The 26536-nt window shown below is 49.1% G+C and overlaps 1 protein-coding gene across 1 annotated transcript in view; it reads left to right on the forward strand.

Annotated features, from left to right (window-relative positions):
• The first annotated feature begins 11449 nt into the window (after nucleotides 1-11449).
• NRK (Nik related kinase) overlaps nucleotides 11450-26536 on the forward strand; it is a 79042-nt gene continuing 63955 nt past the window's right edge. The window contains exons 1-2 of the mRNA XM_042825056.1: nucleotides 11450-11533; nucleotides 14876-14941. Of these exons, the coding sequence (XP_042680990.1) occupies nucleotides 11477-11533; nucleotides 14876-14941 (123 nt within the window). The 5' untranslated portion in view covers nucleotides 11450-11476. The remainder of the gene's footprint in view (nucleotides 11534-14875; nucleotides 14942-26536) is intronic.

The following is a 26536-nucleotide window of genomic DNA, read 5'->3' on the forward strand; positions in this document are numbered from 1 at the left end:
ATATGGCTTAAAGGTAACTTCTGCCAGCACATAGGAGGGAGCACTGAATACCTACACCCCAGATAGCATTAGTCTGAATTCCTTGTAGACTGTGCAGAGAAAATTAGCATCTACTCCACAAATAAAAACAACTTTTAAAGCCCTTAACAGCTCCTTGATTAAAAGATATCAAAGGCTTTATGATCATGAATCAATCTAACACCTAACTGGGCTAGGGAAATCTTTTCATCCTCTCTTTAGGAAATGAAAAACAGGGTCAGGATCCATTTTGCCCAAGATCTAAACAAAAGCCATAGGCAGAGGTGGGGTCATGCTCCATCACCCAGTCCCAAGCTCTGCACATTCCCAGGACAAGGTTGGTGATTAGACTGCGAATTGCCCCAGCCTGGATCGGGGGCCACATCTTCTCTCAACCAAAAGAAAAGATTATTCCAGTCTGCGTGAGCAGCCTCCAAATGTCCTGTACATGGGTTGCACGTTTTGGAGAACACAGAAGGGCTCTCCCGGAGCTGAGTGGGACGCTTCCTTTGGGATCAGCAGCTCACTGCAGAGAGATGACAAGACAGAAGCTAATCACTGGCAACAAAGTGGTTTTGGAAGAACACAGGCTGACGAGAAGATGAGATGACAGGAAATCTCTGTTGTAGCAAATTATTGGCAAACGGAGATGGTGGGGAAAAAATGGAACTGACAGATAATTTATACCTAACAACCAGCCTGAACCCAGCTCAAAACTCTGGCTCCTCACTGCCAATCTCAGGGAAAATCTGAACAGAGTTCAAACTTTATTGCTGACACCCATCAACACAATGAACAGAGTCAGCATCTGTGATACGGTACTGCCAGCCTGAGGGGAAGGCTTCAGTCCAGGGCCGGAAGTTTTCAGTCACCTTTCTGAATAATTTCTGCTTAATAAATGCTTACACCAGCACAGGTATGGGTATGTCTGGGTCCATGGCTCAAAGCAGCACTCACTGTTGAAGTTGTGTGCGTGGAAGATCAGTCACGGGTGGGAATGCACTTCAGTAGTAACTGCAGCATGCTCTGAGGCACACAGATGTCTCAAGGGTTGTGCGAGTTCTGCGTCCAGACCTGGGGCCCCCAGCACAAGAAGGACTGGACTTCTTGGAGTGTGTCCAGAGGAGGGCACTGAGGTGATCAGAGGGCTGGAGCAGCTCTCCTATGAGGAAGGGTTGAGGGAACTGGGCTTGTTTGGCTTGGAGAAGAGAAGACTGCGGGGAGTCCTCATTGTGGCCTTCCAGCACTTGAAGGGAGTTTATAAACAGGAGGGAAAATGACTGTTAACAAGTGTGGATAGTGATAGGACAAGGGGGAATGATTTTAAGCTGAGACAGGTTTAGGTTAGATCTTAGGAGGAAGTTTGTCACACAGAGGGAGGTGAGGCACTGGAACAGGTTGCCCAAGCAGGCTGTGGATGCCCCATCCCTGGAGGCATTCAAGGCCAGGCTGGACGTGGCTCTGGGCAGCCTGGTCTGCTGGTTGGCGACCCTGCACACAGCAGGGGGTTGAAAGCAGATGATCACTGTGGGCCTTTCCAACCCAGGCCATTCTGTCAGTCTGTGATTCTATGACATGGCTTCCAAAATGCAAGTACCCAACTCCTGTGCTCCACAGGGTCCAAAGACAGCTACCCACACTGCTCTGCTCCCAGCTGGCTGTGAGGAGCAACCAGAGGCTGAAGTGGCTAATCGTGAGAACAGTTATACAACAATTCAGAAATCTGTTTCAAATCCCTTTGCTAAGCCAGCAGCTGTATGTTCCAAACTCATCATCCTCCTTCTCACTCAGGTGCCAAAGTCCTTGAGGAGGTATTGAAACAGCATTGCTGTAGCAGGGGGCCTATGTGCAGCACAGGGCTGGGTGCAGACATTGGGTGAGATGAGAGACTCCTTCCATGGGAGAAAGAGAAGGCATGTGTCCACAGGGCAACAGAGGAACTCCCTGTGACCACAAGTGCCAGGACTGTGCAATGTTGCCTCCAGGCAGCAGAATGGTGGCAGACTATGACAAGGACTTCTCTTGCAAAATACAGCAGTGCAACCTTTGAGCTGCTAATCATTTTTCCATTTTGGCAGCCAAGCAAATGTTGCAAGAGAGTAATTCTCATCCAGTGTACCCTGAGGGTTAACAATCTTGTATGAGAAGAGTTCCAGACTCAGAGCTGGCAGCCTCTACTTCTTTAATGTGCAGAGAGCTCTGCTGAGTCTCAGGCATGGTGGGAATTGCCTTCTCTTTCTTTCTTTTTGGTTTTTTGGAGGGTGGAGGTGAGGTCACAGGAATTGTCAGAGGAGCACATGGAGCAATTACAGTAAAAGCACAGAAGACTTTCGGAGAAACTTCCTGATTTTAGAAGCCCGGTTCTTGTTATTTTACAGTAAGACTGTAAAGCACAATCTGTCCCCAGGAGAGCTCAAGGAAGGAGCAGTGGTTTGGGTGGGCTGTAGCAGAAGCCGAGGTAGGCATGGGTAGGAGGGGATGAAGCCACATGGCCCCATGGAATGGCCACGCTCACCTCAGGCAGTGCCCGGCTGCACCGTGTGATGGCTGCTCCTGGTGTGGCAGTGCCAGGTCTGGGCTTCTCCTTTGGCTGCCTTTTCCCTTCACTCAGCAAGAGGTGAGTGCAAGCCCTGAGACTGAATTTTTGTCCCAGTTCAGCAGCGGAGGGATCTGCTCACAATTGGTGGCATGGGGACATTGCCTGGGGCTGGCGTCCTGGGCACCTGCCCTAAAGGAGATGCAGTGGCACTTAAACACCGCTCCATGAGGCCATGCTGGCCCCAGAACCTCACCAAGCTGTACGATTTTATAGAATCATAGCACAGCTTGGTTTAGAAGGGACCATCACCCAGCTCCAACCCCTGACAAAGACAAGGTTGTCAACCACTGAACTAGGCACCAGCTCAGGCTACCTGCATCCCACCCAGCTCAGCCTGGGGCACCTCCAGGGATGGCACCCACAGCTCTGGCAGCAGAACCAGGGCCTCACTGCCCTCTCAGGGAAAAATTTCCCCAGTAGCAAACCTAAATTTCCCATCTTTTAGTTTAAAGCTAATTGTCCATTGTCCTATCACTATCTACCTGTGTAAAAAGTCACTTTCTCTCCTGCTTATAAGCTCCTTTTAAGTATTGGAAGTCCACAACAGGGTCTTTCCTGTTTCTGTTTCTCAACCCAGAACCATCAGACACCACAGCACTGGCAGTAATGGCAAAGCTGCGCATCAAAATTAGTCTAAAGCATCCCTAAGTAACCTCCTCAACTATTTTAATTTGTAGCAAGTTACGAGCTTCTTAAATAGCACTCACAAATGGTAATGTGGGAGGCATTTTTCCACAAAGCAATTGAGGCAAGCCAAGCTCAGCTGAACAGCCACACACCACAGCAGAGCTCACCGTAACAATTGCAAATTACATTTTATACTATTCAGCTAATTCAGGGACATAATCCCAGGTAAGGCGCTGGTGAAGCCCCCAGTCAGGTGAAGGCAGTAATGATACTGAGATCAGGTGTGAGCTCACACTCCTGGGGGCTTTGCATACAGAACAGCAGAGATCTGGCGCACTGGCCGTGGGCTTTGTGGGAACACAGCAAAACCTCTTTAATTTTGCTCTTTTCCCCACAGGCTGGAGGAAGTGACTAACTCCTGAGCAGGCAGACAAGGCCCTGGTGAGAGATTGCAGGTATGTGTTGGAAGGTGAAAGTATCCTGGTGCTGTGTCTGGTCTTGGTGCTGTTAGTCAGGCATAAGTCACAGCACTACGCCTAAGATTGACTTCCCCAGAGAAATCAGAGGCTGCTAATTGAGAGGGAGGTACCGGTGGGGATCTTTTACACTGAGGCAATAAAATAAAGGTCTCCTGCTGAGATATCCATTTCGGGAGATGAATGATAATTTACCAGAACAGGACAGCTGAAATTAATGATGATATTCTGCTGTAATTTGTACTACTCTACAGCCAGAGTCAAGGTAGTGCAGGCACTGGGGATCTGTACCCAATTCCTCTGAATAAGGATTTTCCCACTAATCTGAGCAGCTTAAAAGATGGCATTTTCACCAAGCGCTTGGCTTCTGGTGATCCAGCAGCTTCTACCAAGGACAAAAAAACACCTGCACTCCACAGGTTTGGTACCCATACTAGTTCTTACCAGGTGTAGTTTTAGTTTGCTATCCAAAGAAGAAAACCAAGCGTTCCACCTGGATTTCAAGCAGGTATCCGGTATTTTTGAAGTCAACCAAAAGGGCCCCAGCTGAGCTGCACCGAAGATCACAGAAGTGACAGGGTGATGACTAGCACCTCCCTGGACCCAGCTGCAGGCAGGTTCCAGCCTAAGTGAAATTCAGGAGCCCCTCTGCTGAGCCATGTCCCTGCACCTGGACACCAGTAGGTCTCAGCACCTGGTCCCAACCCACCCCTGGCACCTCCAGCTTCACAGCTGCTAAGTGAGGAGGGACGACAGAAAATGCTCTCAAAAGGTTAAAAAGAAAAATGCAACAGAAATGCCGGCCAAGTCAGGATCAGCCTTGGAAGCTCTCTCATTCTCAGTTTGAGCTTGGACATGTGGAAAAAATAATAGTCATGAAAAGACTTGTAGGCCCTCCCAGTCTAGATGCAGAATAAACAATGGAAAGGGACGCAGCAAAAAGGAGGAAGAAAAAAAAAAGAAAAAAAGGTAAGTGATGATTATCCTTCCTGCAGTTGTAACGTGGAAACTGGGACAGGATAACAGACAATTTAATGCCAGTATATGCACTGAAAAAGTGTAGGAGGCCTCGGGAGGGATTAAATATGGCTGAAGAAACAGCTAGCATCAGTATGGGAGAGCCATCAAATGAGCCAAAAGGAGAAAAGCAAGTGGGAATACAAACATGTGACTGTGCTGCATTGTTCACAGAAGCACGACCATCCCCAGCCCACAGAATGCAGCAAATGGCGTAAGGCATGTCTGGGCCGGGAGAACGATTGATCTCTGCAGGGTGGCACAAGTGATGGGTGTGCGCGGGCTGGGCTGCAGGCAGGGGCGTGGAGAGGGCTTCAGCGGGAGCTGCATGGCCTTGGGGAGCTTTGGATGGAAGGCGAGCTCACTGTCCAAAATGTCCTCTGCATTTGCGGGGAGCAACTGCTGAGGGCACTCCTCTTTTGGGAGGGATGTGAGGCCGAAGGTGTCATGGTTAGGGCTGAGGTTAGACCTCGTGAAACACCGCACCCAGTGCTGTGCTGGGCCGGGGCCCATCGTGGGAAGGCACTGACAGAGGCAGGTTAGGCGGTCAGTGGGGGTTTCAGTCACGGTGAAGGTTCAGTGGTCACTGACTGCTAATCCACAACCACCCACAGAGCCACACCGCGATCACAGCTTGCTGCTCAGCCTGTGCAGGAGTTACAACTGTGTCTTAGTATGAGGTAACGGTGTAGGGTAACTGCATAAAAAGTGTCTATGAAAGCCACAGCAGGAGATGTGCAGTGATTTTATTTATATGCTTATCACGCAAACCTATGCATTTCCTATGCAATTGCATATACTTTTGCAAGATCTGTCCTACAGGAAACCAAAGGGGCTGGTGATGGGTATTCCCATAGGACCTTACAATGTGGTTTTCCAAACTTGTAAGCATCCGCCAGCAGAAATGAGGCTGTTGGAAAAAAGTGCCTCGAGTGGGTCTGGAGAGTTCTGGGCTGCGCTGGAGGCTGCTGCCCATGGCCCCATCAGAGATCAGGTCCCAGAGAGGAGAACTCGGTTCTCACTCCTTGGAGCAGGGTTGGCACGCAAACTGCTCAGAGAAGGTATGAGGGCTCAAGGACTTAAAGATGCTTAATTGGTTTATGGAGCTAAACTCCATAAAGACCTTAAGCTGCTGTGATGGCTGAAATCCACAGCTCTCCCTGTTGGAAGCTTGGGAGCAGCCTGGGCAGTTGCTGGGAGCCACTGTCCTTGGGGGCTCTGAGCACTCCTCCTTGCCCTCGCTGGAACCAGAGGCTCAGAAATGGGAACCAACAGGTCTGCCTGCATATGCAGCCTTTGTTTCTGCTTTGGTTCTTTGTCTGGTTTCTGCTTCAACTCCTGGTTCTCATTGTGTCTTTTGTAATTGAAGTGCCCACCATTTTCTCCTTGGAAGAAAATATCAAGTCACTGCTCTGTTAATAAGGTAAGAGCTTCAGCGCAGGGCACAATAAGCTCTTTTGTCCTTGGTTGTTAATGTTTGTACCACTTCCTTGCACGGAGTCCAAGCCTGCAGCACCTTTCTCACAATGGACAGAGTGGATCTGGAGCATCATCTCACCAAAGCCAAGTGGGAGCATCTGACTTTTCTGCTCACACTGCCACAACTCCCAGCACAGTGTTGCACCAAGGCATTCACTTCCTTTGTGCCCTCTGGGAACGAAGCAGCGATTATTGAGTGTTTGCTTCCAGGTCATCAACTGAAAACGGTGAACACAGCCAGCCTCAAACTGCTGTCACGATTGCGTTCCTTCCCCACAGTGCATCCAGGACTTGATATTGGTAAATGACTGGCAGATGAACAGAGACTCAGTGTGCTTCCCAAGCCGCTGAACAACCTGTTACTTTTAATTTTTAAAATGTTTACAGGCTCATCTGACAGCTGCAGTACACAGCAGCAAGGTGGCTGCAGCCACCCACTGCCGCCCCATGCGCCGTGGGGCGCAGCGAAGCATCGGCGCTGCCTGCTCCAGGCTGAGCACTGTGCTGCGGGCAGAAATGAAACTTGGCTGGGGGCTGTGCACTGGCTGCTAATGCACAAAGATAGCAAACGTGCAGATAGGGCTGGCAGCAAAATGCACGGACTTCTTATTCATGAGTTAGTGTTGGAAAAGGACACTGTTGCTCAAGGATCATATGAGCTTCCCTATCCAGCAGTCTCACTCACACTCTAATACAAAATTAGGCAACGTCCCAGGGATGGGAATGCATTTCCCTTGAGGAAAATAAAAGGATTTAAAGGGCTCCAGCACTGCACTGGGGCATCCGAGCGTGTTTGCAATATTCAAAGTTGCCAAAGTACCAAGATGAAAAGCAGCTTGGAACTGAATGGAATTTGAAGTGAAAATAGAGAGACGTTCCTGGAGATGTCTGATGGGTCACAAAGGGCAGGTTCTATTGCGAAGGGCTGGAGGAGGCCTCCTAAAGTACAGTTCCTCTTCTACACTTTTTTCCTTCTTTCCTCTAAGAAAGGAGAAGCAGGGGGCTCCAGATGTGTGGCTGTACTTGAGCAATGATGTAAGCATTTCTTTTGTAGTTGAAGATGTGCCTCACAAAATTACACAATTTTACGCATAAGTTAGGCTTGCACCATGACAGAAAAAAAAACTCTGTTGAATTGCTCAATTTGCTGAGAATGCACTCAGGCTGACATGTGGCACAGAGAAGTTTAAGAAGATAGGACAAAGTTAAGGGTTTGGGTTTTTTTGTCAGTACATGAATGTCATTTCTACCTCAAGTTGGTGGATTTTCCTTCCCTCTGGGATGGAAGGAGACAAACCAAAATCAAACATCCTGCCCTGAAGCCCAAGGCCCCGTGTCCATTTTTTCTGTTTTTATTGATTTTTTGTAATCTGACAGTTCCCTCAAACGAAGGGTGATTCAGAGACAAGTTCCCTCTTAGCTAACCACCAAACTTCAGTGGCTTGGATAAAAGGGAACCCCGGACTGAGTCAGCTGAGGTCAGCATTTGTTTGGCAAAATCCAAGTTGTGCCTACGAGATTTTCTAAATGTCAAAAAACCCTCTGTGTGTCAGAGAAGTTGTCACATCTCGTCTTCTCCTTCCACAAAAGGAGTTGGGTGTATGCTACATTATATTTTTACTGATTAAGTTTAATGTGGTAGTCATTAAACTGTGAGATGTCAGTTTGCTTTGTATTTTGTTTCTTCTTTTTTTTTTTTTCTCCTTCTCAGAAATCTGCCTGCAAAGCGGCAGCAGCTATTTTTTCCCATAATTGCATCTGTTTCAGAGAGCAGACAGATGTTGGGCTGAAATTCATTATGGTATTCATAAAACCCATTGGGATCTGATGACCCAGTAACATATAGCTACCGTTCCTTGCAAAGCAGTTACAGCAGTTGCCACTTGACTGAAGAGAGAACTTTGCAGATGAAAGGAGGGAATAACCCCTGGCTCAGCAGACGGCAGCAGTGTAAAATGTATGAGTTCAGTTTATTTCCATAAATCATCATGTTCTTAATGTTGCAAATCTGCAAGCCAGGCTGCATGCACTGGTGTTGCCATAGCGTGCAGATCTGTGTTAGTGTTCAGGCATATAGTCGAGGTGAAATACCCAGTGGAGAAGGAAAGAAAACAGGAGCAGAAAAACCTCTAATGGAGAGGCAGCGCAGTAGAAATAGCTCTTACACAAGGACATGGCCATAGGTGTGATCTGTGTGTTACGACACCGAGTCAGGGATTCAGTTGGCTCTGAAACGGAAAATTCAAAAGCCAAAAATGCAGAATGTCGCCATTCCCAAAGCTCCAGCTCTCCTAGCTGGAGGGGTTGGTGCTGCCAGAGTGACAGGGACGTGTGCTCGCCTATAAAAACCAGCACTGCCTGCAGGAGCACTGCTGCCCTGGAACTGCTGAGGTTGGACAGTGCTGTGGGCTGCGCTGCCAGCAGGGAAAAGCTGGAGAAGGGGCTCCTGATGTGTGGGGTGTGCTGCCAGCAGGCCTCTGCTTGCCACTAGAAAGGATGTGAATTTCTGCAGGAGTCCCAGTGAGTGGCGTTTGGGTTCTGTGGGAGTGTGGTGGGTGTCCTGGCCGCAGGCCAACAGCGAGAGGCAATCTTTCCACCTCGCCCCATCCATTCAGGAATCACCGGGGAAGGAAGCTGCTTGGTCTCCTTTTGGATATCCTGTGTGGCTAAACTAGTGCGGCTGCCAGGAACTGACAACGCTGTTTAATTTTTAAAGGGCTGCAAACTACTGCATGTGCTGCCGCGTGGGAAGTGGCTGCTCGGTTTGTCTGGGTTTCTGCATTGCTGGCTCCCCAGCAGCAGTGGCCCTGTCCCTCAGTCCTAGCGCAGCAACTTGCAAAGCACAGGGCTGAGGGCAGAGCCAGTTTTGCATGAGCTGGCCACGTTTGGAAAGAAGAGGAATTTTCTTTAGTTCAAACAGGAGAAAGCATGAGCCTCATCTAAAAATCCAACAGCCATCAGAGCCATCAGAGCCTGATCCAAAAATCCATTGCAAACAAAGACATCTTGCTGTGGTTTCAAAGCAGGGCTGGGTCCTGGAAAGCGCAAAGCTACAAAGTGGGCTGGGCAGGAGGAACATTTACTTCAACGCCCTTTAAACAGAGACATAAGCAAGCGGGTGCCCCCAGCATGAAGCTCAGACCTTCCCCAGCCATCTCAGGGATGTGGTGCAGCTTGGCTGAGCCATGAAGGTGTTTTCCAAGGCACGACGCAGTGAGGCTCCACACACAGTGCAGACACAGCGCTCAGATACCACATAGCCAGTCCCAGGCTGTGCACCACCCTGTACTGGTTTTGATGTGTAGTCTTGCTCCTGACCTCCTTCCACAGCCAGCCATGGCAAGAAATCACACAACAAATGAAATGGAAGGGATTGGTTTCTAAATTAGTGGCTGGTCTACTGAATCAGGATTTCTGTCAGCAGAGATGTTGTACTCCAGTTCACAGAGGCTGTTAGTACCAATAAATCCATTCCAGAATGATGCTGTAGATCACCATGAATGCAGAGGGCAGGCAGGAGCCCTGCAGGTGGGGGGATGTGGAGCTCCTGTGGTCAGCACTGGGCAACTTGGGGGCTACCAAGGGAGGGCAGAGCAGTCTGTGAGAGTGTGAGATGGGAAAGCATTGGCCTTCCTTCCTAAGCAATGCACAGAGCTCCTGGGAAAGAAGGAAGTGCAGTCCAGACGTTCTGTGTGCTTTGGAATCACTTTAGCACCTCTCAGCTAAGGGCTATGCTCTGAAGATATGTCCAAAATCTCCAGGTTATACAGAAGAAGTTGCAGGGAATTTTGTGAAGGATCTGTGCTCTGAAAGGAAGGTGCTGATCCCTGACCCCTAGAGCCTGCAGCACCTCTGGCACGGGCAGGATGTGATTTCTCCTCAGGAAGTCAGAGAGCTTCCAGCAAAGCTGGAAGGGAAGTGCTTGGTGCTGGGGCCTGCAGGGATCCCATTCTGCCTGGGCTTGGGGAGTGCAGGCATGGGGCTTGGAGCAGGGTTTGTCCCCAGCTGAGTGCTGGGATTCCCAGCCTCCCAGTGCAGAGCTGTGGGTTGTAGCCAGGGAGCAGCCCTGGTGTCCAGCTCTGCTGAATAACTGTTACTCTGAATTTTCAGAGCAGTTCAGAGGACTGAGAAATGCTGAAAGGAGTCAGTTTGCCCAATGCAGGCTAAAACTAACGTTCAAGAAGCTGTTTACTTCCTGCAGACAGGAAATCCTGCTCCGTTAGGGGTTATCTATTTTTTCCTTTTCCTGCCAACCTCACACCTGTAGCGAGGGCACAAACAACACCAGAGGAAGCAGGCAGCATGCTGGCTGAGCTTCTGTAGTCTGCAGCGGGCTGGGGAGCCTCTGCAGCCCTGGGCACAGAGTTTCCTTGGGGGAAGTAAAGGAAGCTCAGTCTTCATGTACTGCACTTCCCTTTCCACGCCAGACACCCGCTGCATGCAGGGCCGTGTCTGCACAGCAGTGACCCTTAGCTTGAGTTTTACTTTGCAAGCACTGCTTTTTCCCTCTTCTACCCTGCTATTGCTCCGATTTCTCTATTATTCATTTAGCATTTTTAAGTTTTGCTCGTTGCCCTTCTTTACGCTGTCTTGCTGTCCCGGGGGGGCTGAGCCATGGGGCTCTTGGACATTGCCAGCGGCTTCTCAGGCCCCCGGGATGGGATCCAGGCGTGACTATTCCATATCGAGATGTATCCAATTTTAATGAAAAGTCAGAACTGCTGCCGGAGTGCCGTGGCTGCAGGGCCCGGCGGCGCGGTGGGGCGGCCGCCTCCCGCACGGCGAACTGCGGGACGCGTGGCGCAAAGCCCTGCCTGAGGGGCAGCGCGCACCTGGGCCCGCGGGCGGCGGGGTGCCGGGGCTGCCGTACAGCCGCGCTCCGAGGGGAGGGAGGCACGGCCGGACCCCGAGCGCGCTTCGCCTCGCCTCGCCTCTCCCCGGCACAGGGCGTGGGGCGGCGCGTGCGCACCCCCCTCGGGGCGGGGGCCGCTCGTGGCGTGCAGGTGGCCCCCGGCGCGGCACGCCGAGCCGCGTCACTTCCTCGCAAAGTTGGCCCGAGGAAATGTCTCCGCGAAAGTTGCCCGCGGCCGTCCGGCCCCGGGGCTGCCTCCCGGCCCGCTGAGCGGGGAGGGCGTTCCGGCTCGGGCATGCCCGCCTCCCTGCGCTCGCCGGAGCACGGCCGGGCCGCCGCGGGCCGCCCGCGGGGCGCGGGTTGAGGCGAGGCGGGCGGACCGGAGCGGACCGTTAGCCGCGGCGCGCCATGGAGCGGCAGTGCGCCGCCCGCAGCCTGGACGGCATCGACCTGGCCGCGCTGCGGGTAAGGGCGGCGGGGCGGGGCGGCGAGCGGGACGTGAGGGGTGCCGGAGAAAATAGCGCCGGGAGGGAGGTCATGGAGCTAACGAGTCAGCCCGCGACCGCTTTACTCTGTTTTTCTCATTGTGATCGTGCGCTTCTCGTTGTCTTTTCATGTCGCCCGAAGTCTGCCCGCGTTGGCAGCCGCCCCGGCGGTGTGTGACGGCCCCGCGCTGCTCCGGGCACCGCGCGGGGAAGCGTTGGGTTGGGACGGAACGCGGCCGGAGGGAGCGCAGAGAGCTGCTGGCTAAAAATATCGAAGAAAGAGGGTTGGGAAAAGGCTTTGCACAAAATCACATGGTAGGGAGAGTGCTCTAGAGAGGAGGCAGAGGGAGAAAGGCAGCAGCAGGGTCGGGAGCGGCCGCGGGGTTGGCACGGAGCTGCCGGCTGGGAGTAGGGCTTTAGCCCAGCTGTGCTCGGAGCAGCGCGAGTCTCTGAGCATAGCAGCTGAATCTGATCTCCTTTAGTAAGCGATAAGAAAGCAGTTTAAGCTCGCAATGTCCTGCAGGTAGCCTGCAGGCTTCGTGTAAAGCCCTGCACGAGGAGAAGCCTCACTGAGGCTGTGCAGTGTGGGCCTGGTCCTCAGCAGAAGGGGCAAAGGTCTGGGGGGGGGATCTGTGCTGGACTGTGCTCAGTGCACAGGGGGGCCAGGCCCACGCACACCAAGCAGGGATGGCCGCTTCCTTTCCACTCACCCTTGGTTCCTGGGGGAGTCTGGCCAGCTGCAGCCAGGCCATTCTCCAGCACCAGCTAGCCCTGCCCCAGAGTTGCTTGCTGTGTCCTGTCCCTGTTCCTGGACCAAGGCGCTTTGGGTTGCAGTTGCAGATGCTGAAGGAGCATCCTGGTGCAGCCCTGCCCTGCTGTGACAGTGGCAATTGCAGACTTTCCAGGTGTGGGTTCACTGGGGCAGTCAGGTGGTTAAAAAACTGCTGATGGCAGAGGTGCCCAGCACAGAAACCTGGGCTTCAGGCACCTGTCATTACCTGCAAGGTAGTGCATTTGGGCAGGCTCCTGCTGCGCACGTGGGCTTTCGTTCTACCTTGCAGTGGAAGTGGATATGGCTGTGTTGCCTCTGTGCCAGCAGTTGCGTTGCTGCCTTTGGAGCACTCTGCCATGAACTTGCAGGAAGGCAAGAAGCTCACCATATGGTGCTGTGCCTTACAGTAATTAACCTCAGAGTGATGGATGTCCAGGCCAAGGTGTTGGCATCTGTCAAAGTGAAGCTGGTGACGTGCAGGGGCTGGCTGGGAAGGGTTAGGTGGATCAAGGGTCCCAGATTCTAGCTGTGAGGAAGCACTGCAGCAGCGATGGTGCTGGCTCCCAGGTAATTAGGAAGCTAGCTGGTTGTGGGGGCTCTGCCAGCAGAGGATGCTATGCTGATGGCCAAGCAAACAAGGACAATCCAAGGACCAAAGTGAGAGCCCAAATTAATATCTTTTATGATTCTTAGGCTCAGTTCACTCCTGCATCTTCATTAAAAAGGAAATGGCCAAGTATTTTGGCTGTGCACAGAGCTGCGGAGGCTAACAGCTTTAGTGCTCCATTGGCCTGCGAGGATGGGGAGGATTTCAGCTATATTCAAGTTAATGCTGTCATTTATTTTAGGTAATTGTTTGGGTTTTTCCTGGAGTGTCTGAAGGCTCCTGAAATGAGCTACTAGGATGCTAAATCAGAATGAAATTGAGTGGAGGGAGAGTGGGAAGCTGATTCTGAGGCACGTGAAATGATTGTATTTGCATAATAAACAAATGCAGAGGAGAAGCGTCAGGGCAGGGCAGTCAGTTAAATGAGAGGGGTGGTAACGTCCTTTGAGTTGAAAAATGCACTGTAGCTCCTTCCAGGCTTTGTGTCCCATGCATGCACTGCAATTCAGCAGCACTGCTTTCTGCAGGAGAGGGACAGGAGCAGAGAGCAAGCTTCCCAGGGGAGAGGTGTGAGCAGCGGGATGTCGTGCACAGGGATGTCATGCACCAGGACGCCCTGGTACAAAAAAATGTTTTGTGAAGTTGACAGTCATGGGTTCCCCGGCTTGTGGAAGTCCCTGTTGTGCTGCCCTGGCAGTGGAAGCTGCTGCCATTTATCATGATAGTCGTGCCAGGGGGGGCAGATTCTGCTCAGAAAAACGCCCACGTATTTCCTCTGGGATATTCTGTAAGTAAAAATTTCCACGTGAGATATGACGAAGGCAATATTTATATTAAAAGAATGACATGTAAGTGGAGTGGAGAAGTAGCTTGCTGCAATTAAAAAAAAAAAGTTTTCATGTAGTGTCACAAAAATTGAAGTAAAGGTTGTTTTTTTTGTATCGCATCCCTCAGCGGTACTGATATGCGTTGACTGGCATGACAGATTGCTGAAACAGATGTGGTAAAACTGACACATGGAACTAATAATACTTTATATACATCTCGCAATGAAATCGTCCCAAGAAATGAGCAGGACTGATAAAATGGCTCAGAAACCAGGAAACTGGTTTCTTAATGTTTTTATATAGATCTCAAGTGAGTTTCAGCTGAAGGTACAGATTTATTACTGTGCTCACTCATGCAGGAGCAAACAGTTCCTTGCCCGTGCCTTGCAATGGGATGTTCCTCCTCCATCTGCAAAGCTGTGGGATCTCATAACCAGCTGGTGTTGGGGTAACTGGTGCTAAACCAGCAGGACGTGCACTGGCTCATGTGGCACACTGACTGCTGGCACGTGGATCTTTCATGAAAACAAACAGCAATCTGGTTTGAGTTCAAAACCAAGAGTTCAGTACATTGCTCAACTTCACCGTGTTATGTTTGCAGAACAGCCAGCTGAGCATTTTCAGCCTGTGTGGTGTTGCTGTGTTGCTTGGGATGCTCCATCTCCTTTCTGAAAGGCAGTCAGGCCTGAGCTTTGTGTAGCACCTTTCTATTCCGTTACAGAGGTTCTTTCCATCGTTGCCTTGCTGATGCCAAGCATTTCATAGCAGAGGACAGCAGCTCAGCCTCCAGACTAGCTTTGTGTTTTGAAGCTTGCTCTACTGCTAACCTGAATCAATTGAATGCTCGTATTCCTCCTGCATTCCCATTTGTTTGTTCCATCTGCTCTATTGCCGTGCTTTGAATCTTCTGAGTTATCTCGAGCAATCTGACTGGAAACTTTGATAGAAATGTATTTCTTGAACCCTTACTTACCAGTTACTTCCCTATTTAGTGTATAATACACACCATTAAGAGACATGCCACAGACATTTTCATTTTGATTGTGAATAGTTGCACTCCATTACGATGTGTTTGCTTTGCTGCAAGTGATGTTCTTTTCTTTCTGCTTTTTGCAGGACCCTGCGGGAATATTTGAACTGGTGCAGGTTGTTGGCAATGGGACGTATGGACAAGTCTATAAGGTTTGGGCTTCTCTTTATTTTATGATGGCGATCTCTATAAAGCCGTGTTTCCTAAAGCAGAAATGAGCTCTGCTGGGAGCTGTGTTGTCCCGTTAGCAGCCTGGTTTGTCTGTCGGTCTCCATCAGCTGTGCCCTTCCTCCCGGCCTGCCTTCAGTCCTGCCGCAGATCATTTGGCTGCTGGCTCTGCTACTCCCTTTGCCCTTCTTCTGTCCTGTGGTTATTTTTTTCTTCTTCACAACTGTTTGACAGGCACAACTGAAATTGGCGATGGCTGAACTTGGCCTGGGGTGTGTGAGAGCCCTGCACACGCTGCTGCAGCACTGCTCTCCAGCACAGAGGTGTGAAGTAGCCAGGCTGCCAGGTGTTTGCTTTGTGTTACCTTTGTCATGTTGGTGCCAAAGCAGGCCTACTGGCCACGAAACTGCAGCAATTAAACCTTGTCTGCCATAATATGTTACATGCTCTGTGCATGCTTTGAGGTGTAAGAACTTGCCTGAAGGAAGCGTTCAAGACAATCTAAGGGATAAAATAGTGCACTGGGTCTGTGTTGCTCTGATTTGGAGAAATAAGACAGGAAGGAAGGAAAGGGCCATGCTGCTGGATCGGGGTGGCGGCAGGAGGGAAGAGCAGCGGCACGGGAGGAAGCTGTCTGGTGCTGTTTTCCCTCGAGTCCTGCTGCTCCAGACTGCTGTGCCGTGAGCCTCAGCATTGGGCAGGCTGCTCCAGCACCGGGCCCCCAGCACATGGCCACACATTGCATCTCAGAGTCCATCTCCTGGCTGCAATCTGCTGTGATCACCTTTCGGTTCCCACGTGAAAGTATAGACACTTTCTAAAAAGACCTGAAAGACCTTCTGGGGAAGTTTCTGCCTTCCCATATATGTTTTTATTCTATTTTTCTGTCAGAAAACAGAATTTTTCTTGTGTAACTGTTTGTCTGCATCATTTGTGAGATTATCATTCAGATACTGAACATTATGACATTAAAGATGGAAACTTGGGGGGTTTGTATAGTTTGTGTGAAGCCAGGAGGCATGTAGGGATGCTGTGTTGGTGGAACCATTGACACCTGTTCTTGTAAAAGGTCTGAAAACTCCCAAGTGGCCTCTGAAAGAGGCCTTTATGTCTTTGCCTAGATTTATTTTATACTAGGAGAAAAAAAAAACTCCATCTGGTCATCTTGTAAGGATGTCGAGAGTGAATCAGCTGCTTAATCATGGCAGGAGCAGGAAGGAGCAGCGCAGCTCACTCCTCTGCTGCCAAAGAAAATGTTCTGTGTGACCGTGTGGATCTCTTAGACATCCACTGGAAAAACAAGTAAGGAATATTGACAGTAAAGATTAAAAACTGTACCGAAGGCTGCTCTCCACTGGACATGTGAGAGCAAGGTCTGCTCTCTGGATGAGGAGATCTGGGTCTGGGAACGTGGCAGCAGCACGAGGGCCTGACCTGCAGTACCACAGCTTCTGAAAGGACCATAAGAAGCTGGGCACTGATTTTCCCTTTGCTTTTTCACTGCTAGGACTGACGGAGCATATTGTAATTATTTTTCACTTTATCTAGTTAGAGTGTAAGCTTGAGACCATAATTTATGAAGCAGTGCTGGTTGTCCATAAATTGTCATGTCATGTCACTAGTGCATGTTTTCATGTTTTGGAGGCATCGGATTCTTCCGTGCGTTCAGAAATAGATACACATAGTATCAAAGTAAAGTGTATTTCAAGCTAAATAAAGTATGTTCAAGATTACTAAACTGTTTGCTTGGCTCTGAAGATGACTCAGAAGGCTCTGCGCTTTAATAAATGCAGCTGCATAAAAATGAAAATAAAACTTAGGAGATTTATCGTTGGATTTAAAAAACAATGTTTAACAGATTTGCTGGAGGAGGATGTTGTTTGTAGTGAATTGTTCCGGACCAGTTCCAGTTCAGTGTCCTCTAAATGAAATGGAAGGGGGATAAATGCACCGGTGATAACGCTGAGCTGTCTACAAATGTCATAAAGTCAGGATTTGCGAATAATAACTGCCTGAAAGCTAGAGGGTTTGTTGACAACTCACGCAGTAGTGGGGTGTAACCATGCCAGCATTGGCAACTTCAGCCTCTGGAAAAGTATGAATTAGATATTAAAAGTGCTGATAGTGCTTAGAAGTCATGAGACTTGGGCTTCATTATCTCTTGACATGACGAATGAGTTTTTCAGCTAATTACTTGCTTCCAGGTGACAAAGTCTGAAGAACAGAGCCATGCACGGAGCAGTTCTGGGTGAGACCAGGGAAGGCAGGCGGTGGCTGTTTTAGTGGAGGCATTTGGGGCAGCTGGAGAAGTATGCATATTTGCTCTTTCATGCCCCCGCTTCCTGAGGCTTGAAGTGCAGGTCGGGTAGCATCCAGGCCCTGCACCATCTCCATTGATTGCAAAGAGAAGTTCCTGGGCTTTGCATGCTCCGCGGTGAGCTTGGCGCTGTCCTCTGGAAGGAAGTGAGATTTGTGTCACCCGCAAACTCTGGGGTTTCGCTTCCCTTCTGAGCTGCAGCCCCCTCGCCCTGTGACTGCTTCCCAGAGCAGCTCAGAAGAGAAGCTGCTGTCCTCTGGGGCAGCAGTGGAGCTGTGGGAAGCAATGTAGGAGACAATAGCATCTTTTTCATTTGCTAGAAGTTGCTGCATTATGGTGACGCAGCAGTGTGCTGTTAGAGGGAGTGCCTTTGCAAGCACTGTGGGGGAGCAGACTGGTCTTCACCAGTGCCCAAGGCTCTGTCTTGCACTGGAGGGCTAGCAGTGTATCCTCCTGGATAACCCTTTGCCCACTCCCACTCCAGGACTTTAATTATAGGGATGCTCTTGTTTTCCTTTCACAGTTGTACTCTACTACTGTGAAGAACCGAATGGTGATTGTGTGTCAGCCTTGATGTAGAGCAGTCTCAGCTCTAGCCTCTGTCTGTTCTTGTGTGTTTAGTAGTAACTGAACTGTAATTTTGTGCATGTGTATGAAATACTACTTTTTGCAAAGATTTCAGCTCTGAGTTTCATTGTATGTGGCTTCCACAGAAGCCTGTTAATGTCTTTTCTGTCTTTTAATTTTCAGTGCTCTACTTTAATTGCAGGGTCAGTTTTCTGGTGGGTGAGTAGGGAAAGGGAGAGCTGGGCACCTGACATGGATGTGTTGTTTGAGTCAGACACTGTTCTTGAGCATGTGGTCCAACTCTGGAAGAGATGTTTAGGATTCTGTTTATAGCTTCCATATTGTTTTGGTTTTTTTCAGTCATCAAGGTAGAGTTAACAAGATGAATTTCTCCTAATCCTACTGGTTCAGCTGGACTGTGGCAGTCCTCAGCCTTCTGAGAAGGCTTTCATGAGTTGAATGAAGTCAGCAACTGTACACACTGGTCATTTGCTGGTGTGGAGAGGCTGGGGTGTCTGACTTCCCTTCATCATAACGAGGTGGATTATCCCTCTTCTGGGGCCAGCATCTTTGGGCAGAATGGGGAATGAGAGGCCGGTGGCTTTGCCATGATCCAGGGGCTGACTTTTTGGAGTACGGTCTTGAAGACTGCTGGAAAACCATGACAGATCTGCAGCTGTTTGGCATGCAGAATGGTTGTGTTTGTCACAGAGTCTGAAGGCATGGAGAACTTGAGAGGAGTGCTGTTTTGGGGCTGTGAAATTAAAAAAGGAAGATGTGGATTCCCCGTAATGCAACTGATGGAGACAAAGCAGTGTTCTTGCTGGGGATTAGCAAAGATGAGAAGCAACAGAACTACCCTGCAGTCTCTCTGCACAACCAGTGCCTTTATTTCTATATAGTCAGATAAGATGCTGGATATGTAAAAGAAGCAGGTCTGCGTAAGGAAGTGCCTTTTTGTTTTTTAATACGGCTGCTTCTTGGCATTGAACCATACTTCAGTGGTTGATGTGAGTGATGAGTTACTCTGCTGTTGAGCTATGGTGGCAGGGGTGTTGTGAGGCACAAATACAACTTTCCAGTTTGTCTTAATTTGCTGTCTGTCTGCTGAGCTCTTCATATTAATTTTCATTGAATGGCTGAAGTAATTGAGAGCAGGGGGAAGGGGAAAAGCAGTGTGGTTTTTCAGGAAGATCTGATACTCCATGGGAAGATCACAAGACCATGCTAAATTGCAAAGTGTGATGGCAGTGCCTCAGGCAGTTAAGGGAAGGCTCAAGTTAAGGGATGTTACCGTTATGCCCATTGCAGTCCAGAAGGTGAACGTGAATAGGCTGAAAACTCCCAAGAGCTCTCTTTGGGGCAGTCAGGAGCAGCCACATGATGGATGCCTCTCGCAGCGGAAATGAAACAGTCTCCAGACTGCTGCCAAGAGAGATTACAGATGTCATATCATCTCAGGGCATCTTGTTAACATTTGTGGTCAGTTATGCTTTTAAAGCCAATCTCAGCCTTCAAGGCACTGAGATTTTGGTCAGACAAGTGGTTGTTCTTTATAGAGATGACAGAACACTGCTTCTGCTTCACAAACAGTTGGTAGCAGTGTTTGTCTATTCATTTCTATCCTTGGGTTTTTAGTGGCGTTGTTGATTATCAACCCAGGCCATTCTATGATTCTGTGACTCTATGATCGTGCACAATGAGTTAATGGCAGAGAGCAGCGAATAAGAAAGTACTGCAGCAGCGTACCGGTGAAGTCAGCAGGTAGGTGTGCGTGTCCTGGGCTCAGCAGTGTGAGCAGCCGGTGGATTTGAGCTGCTCATCCTGGCAGCAGGGGCTTTGTTAAGGAAAAAGTCTGACCTTGATATGTGCTAGTGCCATCGTGATGAGACCTGACGTGCTGTGGGGCTTGTGAGCGCATCTCAGAGGCTGAGTGTGCCTAGAGGGGTTGCCATCCCACTTGGTATCGCTTGGTACATGCCAGTGCTGGAATTTTCTGTCTTGGACTTCCCATTAAACCATCTGAGAAGCTACTTAAAGGCATCAACTCAAACTGTTTCTCATGAGTGACTCCAGTGTGGCCAGTTCTCAAGGCATCATTGTCCATCGTGAACAATTTGGGATCTTATTTCCTCAATCCTCAGCTTTGTCAAAGCCCATGCTTGTGTAACAGGTCAGTAAGGTTTGCTTATGCTTCCAGACCTTGAGGGGAGATGTGCTGGAGTTGAAGAGCAGCTGGAGCTTACCTAAAATTAATTTCTTTAGATCACCCTTGTGTTTCTGGAAGGGAGTTTTCTCTAGACTTGAAGTACTCTGTATCTTACATTCCTGATGGCTTTTTACACCTGGGTGCTGTGTGGGACTTGTTAATCTTAATGGATACATCATGCCCAACATCAGTGTCACCAGGTAGTGTGTAAGTGACTTGAAGAATAAGCAAAGCAGTAGTGAAAATATCTTTTATTTATGAACATATATTTTAAAAAAAGTAACATAGCTTGTGTATTCAGTTGTCAGAACCTGAGTCCAGTTTTTTTTTTAGGGTTTGTGTTGTTTTTTTTTAAATCTTGGCTTCTCTGCTATCTCTGCTTAATTGCATGGTAATGTTAAACAATATTCAGCATGGGAATTTAAAATAATGGCTCATACATGTGGAATTAATTAGCAAGTCATGAAGTCCTGGTTCTAGTTAGTGAATATTTTAGAGGAATTCAATTAAGATTCTTAAGTATAGGGCTAGTTTATCAAAAATAGAAGAGTAAGAATGTGAAAAAAAGGCCTCTCAGCTGTGGTGTGCTTCTAATACAGTAAATGCTCTTTGACTGAGCAGAGCAGTGTACAATGATTAGATGTGCCATATCAGCCATTAGAGGATAGTAAAATCCTTGCAAATAATTTGTTGTCAGGCCTGCCACTTCCAGCTCCTCCATGTTTTCAACTTGAATGTCCACATGGGAGAGCGCAGTGCATTCTGTCACAGACTGGAGGCGTTTTGAGCTCAGATGTCGGCGCTGGGACATGCTGCTGTGAGGCTAAGAGAATATCCTAGAAAGAAAAAAAAAGAAGAAGAAAAAATAAAAAAGCACTGGTGATAATTTAAGCGTGGTAGAAAACGAGTTCAGCCTCTTAATTTCCCCAGTCCTGCACACAGCTGCGCTGTTAGTCCCTACTGGTGCAGTGGTCTCAGTACTTCTGACTGGAGGCGTTAGAGGTCGGGTTGGATGGGGCCCTGGGCAGCCCGAGCTGGTGGACGTATCCCATCCTGAACTGAGGTTGGAACCGGGCGGGCCTTAAGGACCCTTTGAGCCCCAATGATTAGATGAGTGCTCAGCAGGTTTGTGCCCACGCGAAGGTATGGGTCAGTGGCCAGCAGTTTGCATGGAGGTTTTACTGTGTCTTAGCTACTGTGAAATGTTTTATTGTTATCACTTCCTTAAAGAGAATTGGCAGGGTTAAGGGAAGATTTATGGCAAACAGACCACATGGAGCCCAAAAAACCTCTGGGCATGTAATCAGCTAGTGGCTGAATAAGTGAGACAATGTCTCTTGATTTTAAACAGCAGAAAGTCAATGTGTTGTTTCAGGTGTTAAGTCCTGGTTCAGGCTAGCTTTAGTAACTGTACCTTTTTGAATGTCACACGCCTTTAGGATGGACGTGGGGTTGCTCGAGCTGCGGAACACACCTTGTGGTTTGTTGTGCCTTCTCTGCAGAGGTGAGGCACATTCACACCCAGCTTGTCCTCGAGTGGAGCAGGCATGCCACAGAATCATGGAAACGCAGAATCACTAAGGCTGGAAAAGACCACTAAGATCATCTTGTCCAACCCATCCCAGCCTGCCCACTGACCACGTCCCTCAGTGCCACATCTCACGGCTCTGGAACACCTCCAGGGATGGTGCCTGCACCACCCCCAGGGCAGCCTGTGCCACTGCGTTATCACTTTTCCTAACATCCAGCCTGAACCTCCCCTGGAGCAACTTAAGGCTGTCACCTCTCACCCTACCTCTGTTACCTGGGAGCAGGGGCCGACCCCCACCTCACCACAGCCTCCCTTCGGGGAGCTGTGCTTTAAGATCTCCCCTGAGCCTCCTCTGCTTCAGACTGACCCATCCCAGCTCCCTCAGCCGCTCCCCGTCACACTTGTGCTCCAGAGCCCTCACGGCTTCATTGCCCATCCCTGGACGTGCTCCACAAGCACTTGTGTTACCAGCTGCCTCCTTGTAACTGTAGAGATGTAATTTTGCCTTCTGATGGCCATCCAGCAGCAGATAGAAGCACTTGTGTCAGGAAGCTTTGTGGTCAATCCTTGCTCTCAGGATGGGGCCGCAGCTGATTTGCAGCAGCAGCAACCCCTTTGTTGTGTGGCTTTTCTGGGGGTTCCCTGGGATGCTGCAGTTCCAGCACCCAGCAGAAAGCAGCATTTGTCTTCCTGCTGGGTTCTGAGCCAGGTGGGGCAGTGTCTGGCCACAGCACAGCTATTCAGGCTGCAGCTGCCTGGGTGGACAGCAGTGGAACCTGGCGGGACAGACAGTAATCCTGCCCTTCTGAGGGGGGGTGAGGAAGTGGGGCAGAAAGCTGGCTTTCTTTGCCAGCTGGGTTGGACAGCTTGCTGAGGCAATGGGCACAAGTGTAGGCTGGCCCTTGTTCTATTGTAATGCAATTTTCAGTAAGTGATCTTAAATTATAACATACGTAAATGTGATAAAAACCTTATCTGGTGTTCAGCTGCCCTCAGTCTGCTGGCCAGTGCTAATTTTTCCGGCCTGTGCAGAGCTGCAAATACAGGTCTTAGGAATAAAACTGAAAAAGAAACTATTTTTCAGCTGCTTGTAGTAGGCTTTTTTTTTAATTTTATTTTTTAAAGCCTGCTGTGTTCTGATCCTGCCCTTGGAACCCTACTGGCGTCGTGAAATCCCTGAAAGGTTTTGAGATTTGTTTTAGAAGCACATTTTCAAAGGCCATTCCCGCCTCATCTCCTTTTCCCTCAGCAAAGCAGAAAGCCTTACAAACTTCTGAGATCTCAGGGAATGGATGATCCAGCAGACGTTCTTCGTAGCAAACTTAGTGACCTTCCCAGTCCCCTGCACACGTGACTGTGTTAGCTGATGTGCAGCCAGCCTGTGGTCTGAGCCCGTCCTGTTAGGCACTCCCGCTGTGTGAGAGAAGTACTTCTTGGAGGTCAGGGAGAGGTTTGACGTGGGCAGTCGCAGATCAGACGATGGAGCTTTCCTTCCTCCCTCTGCCTGTCTCCTGCTCTGTCTCGGCAGTGTTTCTGCAAAGGCCCTGCTGCCCTGATGGAAGGCCAGGCTTTGGAGGTGAGGACGAGCACAGAGCAACTCCTCCTGTGCTGGTACTTGTCTAGGCTTCCAAAGGATCAGCCAGGGCTCTGAGCTTCCTTGGAACTCTGGGTGCTCAAAAAGTCCTGAGGACCTGGGCTGTCCACGTGACTGCAGCTGTTCTGATGGAGCAGTCCTTATTTTGTGAAGCGTCTCGTGATTCTGTTTGAAAGGAGTTGGTATACATGGGAGCTGGCTGTGGAGTGGTGAGCAGCCGCTTATCGAGCAGCACGCTGCTCAGAAACAGCCGCGTCTGAGTCGGAACACACTGAGCTCAGCAGGAGCGTTGGTGGCATCGTTTTATGAGACGTGTTGGCTTTCATTTGGAAACTTTGCTTCAGAAACATCCAAATATTGCATTTTGTTTGTTTCCTTTGTCTGAATGTGCATTTTAATGTAGCGGGGTGTTTAATATTTCATAGGTTGTCTTCAGTGCCGCGTGCTCTAAAAGGAGGCGCTGTCGCACTGGAGTACTTTGGCATCGCCGTGAGATGTATGTAAATATTAATGAGCTCCTACATTGCTGAATTTCCGTTTTGTGCGGATTGTTTACAGCCGAATGTGAGAACATTGGCAGCACATGGACGTTTTGTTGAGTTTGCTGAATACTGGGGCTGATGAAATCCCATTATCTGACTACAGTTACTCACTTGCTACATTTGTCATCAGCAGTTTCGATGCTGGGTGGGTTTTCTTCTATTTATTTCTTTTGTTACAAATGGGAAATTTTGGAGGAAAAGAGCATAAGAGAAACACAATATTGTCTTCAGGAAATATATGTTACTGAACTTGAGGAACTTTCTAGCTTTCTTGTTTATACTACATTTTGGCATGATTTTTTTTCCATATTTAAAAATAAAGGCAAAAAAGTAACCAATATACTGATTATTTCTGCTAGAGTATTGTCTCTACTCTTTTTTCTTTGCTTAAAACATGTGAACAATTATACTAAAATATGCAACAAAAACAATATAAAATAAATATGCCTATGGTTTAGGTAATGGACTCTGTAGTGTATTATTAACACAGATTGTCCGTGATGTTGTCTTGTAGCATGGAAAAAGAGAAGAACCAAGAGAAAAATTCTGTGCTTTAATATTTGCGTTTTCCCATCTAACATGAAATATTTATCGTGAGAGGCTTCTTTGCAAATGCTCTGCATTCAGAAGCCAAATAACATCAGCAGATGCCTGGTTCCCTTATATCAGTATTAGGGGGCAGGGGTGTGTATTGGGGACTGAGGTGTCCCACTGCTGAGGTGAAGGGTTTCCATCCTGCGTGCCCTGCTGCCTGTGCTTTTTGGTCCAGAGGAGGGGACGAGCAACACCAAAACGTGAGGTGGGTGCACCAGACCGTTTGCTCCACACAGTGAGGGGTGATTTTTTCCCTCAGCCATGGAATTTGTTTTGCCAGCTCTTCTGGTGGAAGGCTGCCAGGCTGCTCTGGGATGACAGCACAGACACTGGGTGTGTGGGGTGCTCCCAGAAGCTATGAGTCCTGGGCAGCTTGGGCATGGCAGAACGTGCTGTAGTGGAGTACATGTGGGCAGCGCTGGGCTTGCTGTACACGTGCACGTCAGCCTAAGTACACCTGACATTCCCCAGATGCATTGAGCTCCCAGCTCACATGGTGGTGAGGAGGTGTGCATGTGCACAGGATGCAGGGGATTTCTGGCTGCCCAAGTTTCCTTGGCCAAAATAGATAGGGTCTGAAGAAACGAAATGTCTTGTAGCCAACTGAACATGGAGAAAGGGTGAAGGAATGAAGAGAAGCACCAGCTTTCCTCTCTCTTGGACACTTGGAAGACTTCAGTCGGGAATGTTTGGAATAAAGGAAGTTGCAAAACAAAAGCTGGAAACTCAGGTCTCTCATCCTGCGTGCTGGAGAATAAGGGTTGGAGAGAGAGGATTCAGGATTCACCCTTCCTTCTCTTCCTGATTTCCTTTCTTTGCTTCACATCGGTTTTAGCTGCCCACCTGGTAAAAGACTCTGCATGATATGTAGCCATGGCTTGCATGTTGAAATTAGTGTTTTCCTGTTGCACAGGAATCTGCACACACAGCTGTGCATGTGATGTCAGCTGGGGAGCGGGCATTTAGACGTGTTCACAAAACACCTGATGCATTCATTACACTGCTCAGAGGCGCAACAAATTCCTGTTTAACTCGTCTGATGTCATTTGACTACTTTCAAATTCACAGATCTCTGACCAGGAAAGAAAGTGTCTGTTACCCTGTCAGCCCAGGGTGATGCCTGGAGCGCGCATGGCGCTGATCCTGCCTGCCGCACAGATGGGCTTTGGGTGTCACCACGAGCAGATTAAAGGCAGCTTGGCTCTCTGAGCTTTTGGGGTTGCTGTATTATTTAGCACAGAATTCTGGCAGGCCTCACCTTTTTGATGTTATTAGTATAGAATGCTTTATATTGTTGAGACGGGCTCCTGGTGCAACTCTGACAGACACTGCAGTGGCGCTGGGCTGTCCCCAGCTCTGGGCTGGGGCAAGGCTGGGATTGTTGGCCTGGAGGAGGTGGGGATGGATATGTCACTGTGCAAAATAAGCTGTGATTATTGATTATTAAGCCTGGCTGGTAGAATCTCACTGTGTATAAACTCCTGGAACTTCCAGAGGGGTTGTTCTCTCTGATTACTGCTGTATGTTATGCCAGCAGTGGGTTTTCCTTCCTCTCTGGCTTCCTTTCCTGCCAAGCAAGTAATGGCATTATACAGTGCCCTTCTTATCTAAACTGTCTGCTTTCTGTAGTCATTGTGCTTTATAAAAAGTCCCCAGAGACTGCTTGAAGCATTTCCATTTCCAGAGACCTCTTTATAGAGCAGGGAGCATGGTCAGAAAGAGAAACGGGGAAGCTGGCTGCTTCTGCACTTTTCACCCCCCAGCAGGCTGCTGACTGTGCTCTTCTCTAGGTGTTCCTAGGGTTGGCTGGGATCTCATAAGCTAAGTCTGGCTCGTGGCCTGGCTGCAGATGCCTACGTTTGTGGTTCATCACCCACTGAAGGAAGCTTCATTGGTGAGCAGGGTATGAAGTATAAGAGATGATGTGGAGCTTTTTGCCCCTGGATTTTTTATTTTTTCCCCGTTGTTCTGTTTACCGTATCTGTGCTTACCATCAGTGTAGCCATTCACTGCTGCAGATGTGCTTCTAAGGCCTGGCATTTCTAACCCACTTGCTCAGGGCTGATTTGTACAATCTCTGCTGCTGCTTTTACATAACTGGGTGTGTGCATGGAGCTGGTGATGAAGCAGAACAGCAGCGCTCCTGTGGTTTGGCAGAAAATAGCTTCGTGCGTTATTATTCTTGACTTGCTTGGCAAAAACAATAGGAAGCATTAGCAGGTAGA

The sequence above is a fragment of the Centrocercus urophasianus genome, unplaced genomic scaffold (assembly GCF_019232065.1).
Source record: "Centrocercus urophasianus isolate 14NV4802_14NV808 unplaced genomic scaffold, USGS_Curo_1.0 seq_24, whole genome shotgun sequence".
Lineage (NCBI taxonomy): Eukaryota > Metazoa > Chordata > Aves > Galliformes > Phasianidae > Centrocercus > Centrocercus urophasianus.